The 12,129-nt window shown below is 45.6% G+C and overlaps 1 protein-coding gene across 2 annotated transcripts in view; it reads left to right on the top strand.

Annotated features, from left to right (window-relative positions):
* Positions 1–2,367: 2,367 nt before the first annotated feature.
* The window catches only part of SH3BP1 (SH3 domain binding protein 1), a 258,494-nt gene continuing 248,732 nt past the window's right edge, over positions 2,368–12,129 (top strand). Inside the window, exon 1 of one of the 2 annotated variants that reach the window (XM_073645218.1) lies at positions 2,368–2,591. In XM_073645218.1, the coding sequence (XP_073501319.1) occupies positions 2,539–2,591 (53 nt within the window). In that variant the 5' untranslated portion in view covers positions 2,368–2,538. The remainder of the gene's footprint in view (positions 2,592–12,129) is intronic. The other variant, XM_073645219.1, reaches the window with a different exon arrangement.

The raw sequence follows: 12,129 nt of genomic DNA, 5'->3' as shown, positions 1-12,129 counted from the left end.
CAGTGCAGATATAGGGGCTTCTGTATATATAGTGAGGGGCAGCAGTGCAGATATAGGGGCTTCTGTATATATAGTGAGGGGCAACAGTGCAGATATAGAGGCTTCTGTATATATAGTGAGGGGGCAGCAGTGCAGATATAGAGGCTTTTGTATATATAGTGAGGGGCAGCAGTGCAGATATAGGGGCTTCTGTATATATAGTGAGGGGCAGCAGTGCAGATATAGAGGCTTCTGTATATATAGTGAGGGGCAGCAGTGCAGATATAGAGGCTTCTGTATATATAGTGAGGGGCAGCAGTGCAGATATAGGGGCTTCTGTATATATAGTGAGGGGCAGCAGTGCAGATATAGGGGCTTCTGTATATATAGTGAGGGGCAGCAGTGCAGATATAGGGGCTTCTGTATATATAGTGAGGGGCAGCAGTGCAGATATAGGGGCTTCTGTATATATAGTGAGGGGCAGCAGTGCAGATATAGGGGCTTCTGTATATATAGTGAGGGGCAGCAGTGCAGATATAGGGGCTTCTGTATATATAGTGAGGGACAGCAGTGCAGATATAGGGGCTTCTGTATATATAGTGAGGGGCAGCAGTGCAGATATAGGGGCTTCTGTATATATAGTGAGGGGCAGCAGTGCAGATATAGGGGCTTCTGTATATATAGTGAGGGGCAGCAGAGCAGATATAGGGGCTTCTGTATATATAGTGAGGGGCAGCAGTGCAGATATAGAGGCTTCTGTATATATAGTGAGGGGCAGCAGTGCAGATATAGGGGCTTCTGTATATACAGGGAGGGGCAGCAGTGCAGATAAAGAGGCGTCTGTATATATAGTGAGGGGCAGCAGTGCAGATATAGGGGCTTCTGTATATACAGGGAGGGGCAGCAGTGCAGATAAAGAGGCGTCTGTATATATAGTGAGGGGCAGCAGTGCAGATATAGGGGCTTCTGTATATACAGGGAGGGGCAGCAGTGCAGATAAAGAGGCGTCTGTATATATAGTGAGGGGCAGCAGTGCAGATATAGGGCTTCTGTATATATAGTGAGGGGCAGCAGTGCAGATATAGAGGCTCCTGTATATATAGTGAGGTGCAGTAGTGCAGATATAGGGGCTTCTGTATATATAGTGAGGGGCAGCAGTGCAGATATAGGAGCTTCTGTATATATAGTGAGAGGCAGCAGTGCAGATATAGGGGCTTCTGTATATATAGTGAGAGGCAGTACTGCAGATATAGAGGCTTCTGTATATATAGTGAGGTGCAGCAGTGCAGATATAGAGGCTTCTGTATATATAGTGAGGGGCAGCAGTGCAGATATAGGGGCTTCTGTATATATAGTGAGGGGCAGCAGTGCAGATATAGAGGCTTCTGTATATATAGTGAGGGGCACTAGTGCAGATATAGGGGCTTCTGTATATATAGTAAGGAGCAGCAGTGAAGATATGGGGGCTTCTGTATATATAGTGAGGAGCAGCAGTGCAGATATAGGGGCTTCTGTATATATAGTGAGGGGCAGCAGTGCAGATATAGGGGCTTCTGTATATATAGTGAGGTGCAGCAGTGCAGATATAGAGGCTTCTGTATATATAGTGAGGGGCAGCAGTGCAGATATAGGGGCTTCTGTATATATAGTGAGGGGCAGCAGTGCAGATATAGAGGCTTCTGTATATATAGTGAGGGGCACTAGTGCAGATATAGGGGCTTCTGTATATATAGTAAGGAGCAGCAGTGAAGATATGGGGGCTTCTGTATATATAGTGAGGGGCAGCAGTGCAGATATAGGGGCTTCTGTATATATAGTGAGGGGCAGCAGTGCAGATATAGGGGCTTCTGTATATATAGTGAGGGGCAGCAGTGCAGATATAGGGGCTTCTGTATATATAGTGGGGGGCTGCAGTCAGTATCGGGGGGCTGCAGTCAGTATCAGGGGGCTGCAGTCAGTATCGGGGGGCTGCAGTCAGTATTGGGGGTTGCAGTCAGTATCAGGGGGCTGCAGTCAGTATCGGGGGCTGCAGTCAGTATGGGGGGGCTGCAGTCAGTATCAGGGGGCTGCAGTCAGTATCGGGGGGCTGCAGTCAGTATTGGGGGTTGCAGTCAGTATCAGGGGGCTGCAGTCAGTATCAGGGGGCTGCAGTCAGTATCAGGGGGCTGCAGTCAGTATCGGGGGGCTGCAGTCAGTATTGGGGGTTGCAGTCAGTATCAGGGGGTTGCAGTCAGTATGGGGGGGCTGCAGTCAGTATGGCGGGTGCAGTCAGTATCGGGGGCTGCAGTCAATATCAGGGGGCTGCGGTCAGTATCAGGGGGCTGCAGTCAGTATGAGGGGTGAAGTCAGTATGGCGGGTGCAGTCAGTCTGGGGCTTTGCTCTTTCCATGGACTGCCAGGCTCCGCTCCGCTCCGGTCTCTACCCCCTGAACCCGAGAGACGCCCCGAGAATTGAGCTGTAAACTTCAGTCAGACACCGCAGCCCTTCCGGAGGAGGAGACACCGGCCTCACCCATCGCCTCCGCCGCAGGAGAGCGCACACGGCCGGGCACCTGCACCATGCTCCAGCGGCAGATCAATCGCATGCGGCAGCAGCTGGCGACCTACGGCAGGTGAGTGGCGCTGCCGTCCGTCTGCTGCACCGGGACCGTCACTGTGCCGCCGATCACAGGGGCCCTTCTCTGCTGCCAGGAGCTATTGCTGGAGGAGGAACCTGCAGATCGGAGCTCGGGACCAGGAGATCGGCGACAACAGGAAGCGACCGACACTGTGACAACGGCAGGAGAAAGTCACACAGGGCGATAACTGTATATACATGTACATGTAGCCCCCCCATGTCTGCTATATACTGGGTACAATGTACCCCCCCCATGTCTGCTATATACTGGGTACAATGTACCCCCCCATGTCTGCTATATACTGGGTACAATGTAGCCCCCCATGTCTGCTATATACTGGGTACAATGTACCCCCCCATGTCTGCTATATACTGGGTACAATGTATCATCCCCCATGTCTGCTATATACTGGGTACAATGTATCATCCCCCATGTCAGCTATATACTGGGTACAATGTACCCCCCCATGTCTGCTTTATACTGGGTACAATGTATCATCCTCCATGTCTGCCATATACTGGGTACAATGTACCCCCCGATTGTCTGCTTTATACTGGGTACAATGTATCATCCTCCATGTCTGCCATATACTGGGTACAATGTACCCCCCCATTGTCTGCTTTATACTGGGTACAATGTATCATCCCCCCCATGTCTGCTATATACTGGGTACAATGTATCATCCCCCATGTCTGCTATATACTGGGTACAATGTATCATCCCCCATGTCTGCTATATACTGGATACAATGTATCATCCCCCCCATGTCTGCTATATACTGGGTACAATGTACCCCCCCATTGTCTGCTTTATACTGGGTACAATGTATCATCCCCCCCATGTCTGCTATATACTGGGTACAATGTATCATCCCCCCCATGTCTGCTATATACTGGGTACAATGTATCATCCTCCATGTCTGCTATATACTGGGTACAATGTATCATCCCCCATGTCTGCTATATACTGGGTACAATGTACCCCCCCATGTCTGCTTTATACTGGGTACAATGTATCATCCTCCATGTCTGCCATATACTGGGTACAATGTATCATCCTCCATGTCTGCTATATACTGGGTACAATGTACCCCCCCGATTGTCTGCTTTATACTGGGTACAATGTATCATCCTCCATGTCTGCCATATACTGGGTACAATGTACCCCCCCATTGTCTGCTTTATACTGGGTACAATGTATCATCCTCCATGTCTGCCATATACTGGGTACAATGTACCCCCCGATTGTCTGCTTTATACTGGGTACAATGTATCATCCTCCATGTCTGCTATATACTGGGTACAATGTATCATCCCCCCCATGTCTGCTATATACTGGGTACAATGTATCATCCCCCATGTCTGCTATATACTGGGTACAATGTATCATCCCCCATGTCTGCTATATACTGGATACAATGTATCATCCCCCATGTCTGCTATATACTGGATACAATGTATCATCCCCCCCATGTCTGCTATATACTGGGTACAATTTACCCCCCCATTGTCTGCTTTATACTGGGTACAATGTATCATCCCCCCCATGTCTGCTATATACTGGGTACAATGTATCATCCCCCCCATGTCTGCTATATACTGGGTACAATGTATCATCCCCCCCATGTCTGCTATATACTGGGTACAATGTATCATCCCCCCCATGTCTGCTATATACCGGGTACAATGTATCATCCTCCATGTCTGCTATATACTGGATACAATGTATCATCCTCCATGTCTGCTATATACTGGGTACAATGTATCATCCCCCCCATGTCTGCTATATACCGGGTACAATGTATCCTCCCCCATGTCTGCTATATACCAGGTACAATGTATCCTCCCCCATGTCTGCTATATACTGGGTACAATGTATCATCCCCCCCATGTCTGCTATATACTGGGTACAATGTATCATCCCCCATGTCTGCTATATACTGGATACAATGTATCATCCCCCATGTCTGCTATATACTGGGTACAATGTATCATCCTCCATGTCTGCTATATACTGGGTACAATGTATCATCCCCCCATGTCTGCTATATACTGGGTACAATGTATCATCCCCCATGTCTGCTATATACTGGGTACAATGTATCACCCCCCATGTCTGCTATATACTGGATACAATGTATCATCCCCCATGCCTGCTATATACTGGGTACAATGTATCATCCTCCATGTCTGCTATATACTGGATACAATGTATCATCCCCCCATGTCTGCTATATACTGGATACAATGTATCATCCCCCATGTCTGCTATATACTGGGTACAATGTATCATCCCCCCATGTCTGCTATATACTGGATACAATGTATCATCCTCCATGTCTGCTATATACTGGATACAATGTATCATCCTCCATGTCTGCTATATACTGGATACAATGTATCATCCCCCATGTCTGCTATATACTGGGTACAATGTACTCCCCCATGTCTGCTATATACCGGGTACAATGTATCATCCTCCATGTCTGCTATATACCGGGTACAATGTATCATCCCCCATGTCTGCTATATACTGGGTACAATGTATCATCCCCCCCATGTCTGCTATATACTGGGTACAATGTACTCCCCCATGTCTGCTATATACCGGGTACAATGTATCATCCTCCATGTCTGCTATATACCGGGTACAATGTATCATCCCCCATGTCTGCTATATACTGGGTACAATGTATCATCCCCCATGTCTGCTATATACTGGGTACAATGTAGCCCCCCATGTCTGCTATATACTGGATACAATGTATCATCCTCCATGTCTGCTATATACTGGATACAATGTATCATCCCCCATGTCTGCTATATACTGGGTACAATGTACTCCCCCATGTCTGCTATATACCGGGTACAATGTATCATCCTCCATGTCTGCTATATACCGGGTACAATGTATCATCCCCCACGTCTGCTATATACTGGGTACAATGTATCATCCCCCCCATGTCTGCTATATACTGGGTACAATGTATCATCCCCCATGTCTGCTATATACTGGGTACAATGTATCACCCCCCATGTCTGCTATATACTGGATACAATGTATCATCCCCCATGCCTGCTATATACTGGGTACAATGTATCATCCTCCATGTCTGCTATATACTGGATACAATGTATCATCCCCCATGTCTGCTATATACTGGGTACAATGTATCATCCCCCCATGTCTGCTATATACTGGATACAATGTATCATCCTCCATGTCTGCTATATACTGGATACAATGTATCATCCCCCATGTCTGCTATATACTGGGTACAATGTACTCCCCCATGTCTGCTATATACCGGGTACAATGTATCATCCCCCATGTCTGCTATATACTGGGTACAATGTATCATCCTCCATGTCTGCTATATACCGGGTACAATGTATCATCCCCCATGTCTGCTGTATACCGGGTACAATGTATCATCCCCCACGTCTGCTATATACTGGGTACAATGTATCATCCCCCCCATGTCTGCTATATACTGGGTACAATGTATCATCCCCCATGTCTGCTATATACTGGGTACAATGTACCCCCCCATTGTCTGCTATATACTGGGTACAATGTATCATCCTCCATGTCTGCTATATACTGGGTACAATGTATCATCCCCCCCATGTCTGCTATATACTGGGTACAATGTATCATCCCCCATGTCTGCTATATACTGGGTACAATGTACCCCCCCATTGTCTGCTATATACTGGGTACAATGTATCATCCTCCATGTCTGCTATATACTGGGTACAATGTATCATCCCCCATGTCTGCTCTATACTGGGTACAATGTATCATCGCCCATGTCTGCTATATACCGGGTACAATGTATCATCCCCCATGTCTGCCATATACCGGGTACAATGTATCATCCCCCATGTCTGCTATATACTGGGTACAATGTATCATCCTCCATGTCTGCTATATACTGGGTACAATGTATCATCCCCCATGTCTGCTATATACTGGGTACAATGTATCATCCTCCATGTCTGCTATATACTGAGTACAATGTACCCCCCCATGTCTGCTATATACTGGGTACAATGTATCATCGCCCATGTCTGCTATATACTGGATACAATGTATCATCCTCCATGTCTGCTATATACTGGGTACAATGTACCCCCCCATGTCTGCTATATACTGGGTACAATGTAGCCCCCCATGTCTGCTATTTACTGGGTACAATGTATCATCCCCCATGTCTGCTATATACTGAGTACAATGTACCCCCCCATGTCTGCTATATACTGGGTACAATGTACCCCCCCATGTCTGCTATATACTGGGTACAATGTAGCCCCCCATGTCTGCTATATACTGGGTACAATGTATCATCCCCCATGTCTGCTATATACTGGGTACAATGTATCCCCCCATGTCTGCTATATACTGGGTACAATGTATCATCCCCCATGTCTGCTTTATACTGGATACAATGTATCATCCTCCATGTCTGCTAAATACTGGGTACAATGTATCATCCTCCATGTCTGCTATATACTGGGTACAATGTATCATCCTCCATGTCTGCTATATACTTGGTACAATGTATCATCCTCCATGTCTGCTATATACTGGGTACAATGTATCATCCTCCATGTCTGCTATATACTGGATACAATGTATCATCCCCCATGTCTGCTATATACTGGATATAATGTATCATCCCCCATGTCTGCTATATACTGGGTACAATGTATCATCCTCCATGTCTGCTATATACTGGGTACAATGTATCATCCCCCATGTCTGCTATATACTGGGTACAATGTATCATCCTCCATGTCTGCTATATACTGGGTACAATGTATCATCCTCCATGTCTGCTATATACTGGGTACAATGTATCATCCTCCATGTCTGCTATATACTGGGTACAATGTATCATCCCCCATTGTCTGCTATATACTGGGTACAATGTATCATCCCCCATGTCTGCTATATACCGGGTACAATGTATCATCCCCCATGTCTGCTATATACTGGATACAATGTATCATCCCCCATGTCTGCTATATACTGGGTACAATGTATCATCCTCCATGTCTGCTATATACTGGGTACAATGTATCATCCTCCATGTCTGCTATATACTGGGTACAATGTACCCCCCCATGTCTGCTATATACTGGGTACAATGTATCATTCCCCATGTCTGCCATATACCGGGTACAATGTATCATCCCCCATGTCTGCTATATACTGGATACAATGTATCATCCCCCATGTCTGCCATATACCGAGTACAATGTATCATCCCCCATGTCTGCTATATACTGGGTACAATGTATCATCCTCCATGTCTGCTATATACTGGGTACAATGTACCCCCCCATGTCTGCTATATACTGGGTACAATGTATCATTCCCCATGTCTGCCATATACCGAGTACAATGTATCATCCCCCATGTCTGCTATATACTGGGTACAATGTATCATCCTCCATGTCTGCTATATACTGGGTACAATGTACCCCCCCCATGTCTGCTATATACTGGGTACAATGTATCATCCCCCATGTCTGCTATATACTGGGTACAATGTATCATCCTCCATATCTGCTATATACTGGGTACAATGTACCCCCCCATGTCTGCTATATACTGGGTACAATGTATCATCCCCCGTGTCTGCTATATACTGGGTACAATGTATCATCCTCCATGTCTGCTATATACCGGGTACAATGTATCATCCTCCATGTCTGCTATATACCGGGTACAATGTATCATCCCCCATGTCTGCTATATACTGGGTACAATGTATCATCCCCCCATGTCTGCTATATACTGGGTACAATGTATCATCCCCCCATGTCTGCTATATACTGGGTACAATGTATCATCCTCCATGTCTGCTATATACTGGGTACAATGTATCATCCTCCATGTCTGCTATATACTGGGTACAATGTATCATCCCCATGTCTGCTATATACTGGATACAATGTACTCCCCCATGTCTGCTATATACTGGGTACAATGTATCATCCTCCATGTCTGCTATATACTGGATACAATGTATCATCCCCCCCCCATGTCTGCTATATACTGGGTACAATGTATCATCCTCCATGTCTGCTATATACTGGGTACAATGTATCATCCTCCATGTCTGCTATATACTGGGTACAATGTATCATCCCCATGTCTGCTATATACTGGATACAATGTACTCCCCCATGTCTGCTATATAATGGGTACAATGTATCATCCCCCATGTCTGCTATATACTGGGTACAATGTATCATCCCCCATGTCTGCTATATACTGGGTACAATGTACCCCCCCATTGTCTGCTATATACTGGGTACAATGTATCATCCTCCATGTCTGCTATAAACTGGGTACAATGTATCATCCCCCATGTCTGCTATATACTGGGTACAATGTATCATCCCCCATGTCTGCTATATACTGGGTACAATGTATCATCCCCCATGTCTGCTATATACTGGGTACAATGTATCATCCCCCATGTCTGCTATATACTGGGTACAATGTATCATCCCCCCCATGTCTGCCATATACCGGGTACAATGTATCATCCCCCATGTCTGCCATATACCGGGTACAATGTATCATCCCCCATGTCTGCTATATACTGGGTACAATGTATCATCCCCCATGTCTGCTATATACTGGGTACAATGTATCATCCCCCATGTCTGCTATATACTGGGTACAATGTATCATCCCCCATGTCTGCCATATACCGGGTACAATGTATCATCCCCCATGTCTGCTATATACTGGGTACAATGTATCATCCTCCATGTCTGCTATATACTGGGTACAATGTATCATCCCCCATGTCTGCTATATACTGGGTACAATGTACCCCCCCATGTCTGCTATATACTGGGTACAATGTATCATCCCCCATGTCTGCTATATACTGGGTACAATGTATCATCCTCCATGTCTGCTATATACTGGGTACAATGTACCCCCCCATGTCTGCTATATACTGGGTACAATGTAGCCCCCCATGTCTGCTATATACTGGGTACAATGTATCATCCTCCATGTCTGCTATATACTGGGTACAATGTATCATCCTCCATGTCTGCTATATACTGGGTACAATGTATCATCCCCCATGTCTGCTATATACTGGGTACAATGTATCATCCCCCATGTCTGCTATATACTGGATACAATGTATCATCCTCCATGTCTGCTATATACTGGGTACAATGTACCCCTCCATGTCTGCTATATACTGGGTACAATGTAGCCCCCCATGTCTGCTATTTACTGGGTACAATGTATCATCCCCCATGTCTGCTAAATACTGGGTACAATGTATCATCCTCCATGTCTGCTATATACTGGGTACAATGTACCCCTCCATGTCTGCTATATACTGGGTACAATGTAGCCCCCCATGTCTGCTATTTACTGGATACAATGTATCATCCTCCATGTCTGCTAAATACTGGGTACAATGTATCATCCTCCATGTCTGCTAAATACTGGGTACAATGTATCATCCCCCATGTCTGCTAAATACTGGGTACAATGTATCATCCCCCATGTCTGCTATATACTGGGTACAATGTATCATCCCCCATGTCTGCTATATACTGGATACAATGTATCATCCTCCATGTCTGCTATATACTGGGTACAATGTACCCCTCCATGTCTGCTATATACTGGGTACAATGTAGCCCCCCATGTCTGCTATTTACTGGATACAATGTATCATCCTCCATGTCTGCTAAATACTGGGTACAATGTATCATCCTCCATGTCTGCTATATACTGGGTACAATGTATCATCCTCCATGTCTGCTATATACTGGGTACAATGTATCATCCCCCATGTCTGCTATATACTGGGTACAATGTACCCCCCCATGTCTGCTATATACTGGGTACAATGTATCATCCCCCATGTCTGCTATATACTGGGTACAATGTATCATCCTCCATGTCTGCTATATACTGGGTACAATGTATCATCCTCCATGTCTGCTATATACTGGGTACAATGTATCATCCTCCATGTCTGCTATATACTGGGTACAATGTATCATCCTCCATGTCTGCTATATACTGGGTACAATGTACCCCCCCATGTCTGCTATATACTGGGTACAATGTAGCCCCCCATGTCTGCTATATACTGGGTACAATGTATCATCCTCCATGTCTGCTAAATACTGGGTACAATGTATCATCCTCCATGTCTGCTAAATACTGGGTACAATGTATCATCCCCCATGTCTGCTAAATACTGGGTACAATGTATCATCCCCCATGTCTGCTATATACTGGGTACAATGTATCATCCCCCATGTCTGCTAAATACTGGGTACAATGTATCATCCTCCATGTCTGCTAAATACTGGGTACAATGTATCATCCTCCATGTCTGCTAAATACTGGGTACAATGTATCATCCCCCATGTCTGCTAAATACTGGGTACAATGTATCATCCCCCATGTCTGCTATATACTGGGTACAATGTATCATCCCCCATGTCTGCTAAATACTGGGTACAATGTATCATCCCCCATGTCTGCTAAATACTGGGTACAATGTATCATCCTCCATGTCTGCTAAATACTGGGTACAATGTATCATCCCCCATGTCTGCTATATACTGGGTACAATGTATCATCCCCCATGTCTGCTATATACTGGATACAATGTATCATCCTCCATGTCTGCTAAATACTGGGTACAATGTATCATCCTCCATGTCTGCTATATACTAGGTACAATGTATCATCCTCCATGTCTGCTATATACTGGGTACAATGTATCATCCCCCATGTCTGCTATATACTGGGTACAATGTATCATCCCCCATGTCTGCTATATACTGGATACAATGTATCATCCTCCATGTCTGCTAAATACTGGGTACAATGTATCATCCTCCATGTCTGCTATATACTGGGTACAATGTATCATCCTCCATGTCTGCTATATACTGGGTACAATGTATCATCCTCCATGTCTGCTATATACTGGGTACAATGTATCATCCTCCATGTCTGCTAAATACTGGGTACAATGTATCATCCCCCATGTCTGCTATATACTGGATACAATGTATCATCCTCCATGTCTGCTATATACTGGGTACAATGTATCATCCTCCATGTCTGCTATATATTGGATACAATGTATCATCCCCCATGTCTGCTATATACTGGATACAATGTGTAACATACCTGGCGGCGTCCTTGCATGGTGGTCCATCTCCCACTGTGCAAGAGGGCGCACTTGATCTCCTGTCCAGAATGTCTCTCTGGCTTCCCTCCATGCTGTCTGTTTGTGTCTGTTTCTGCTGCTTAAGGGCGGCGCCCGATCACTTCCTGCCTTTTGTACCTGCTGTGGGTCACACCCCTTGTGCGTCCTCAGCCTATTGCTGTCTGTCACTTGGTATATAGCTCAGCAGCTCCCTTCTATCCCTGCCTGAGCATAGTGTTTCCTTCAGTGTGTGCTTGCACTCTGACGGTGCCAGGTCCCGCCTCTTGTCTCCTGCTTTTTGTATCA

The sequence above is a fragment of the Phyllobates terribilis genome, unplaced genomic scaffold (assembly GCF_046119375.1).
Source record: "Phyllobates terribilis strain yellow unplaced genomic scaffold, ASM4611937v1 Scaffold_8__6_contigs__length_399053987, whole genome shotgun sequence".
Classification (NCBI taxonomy): Eukaryota; Metazoa; Chordata; class Amphibia; order Anura; family Dendrobatidae; genus Phyllobates; species Phyllobates terribilis.
Note: the sequence above shows the minus strand (reverse complement) of the source record. Positions and strands in the feature narration are given on the sequence as shown.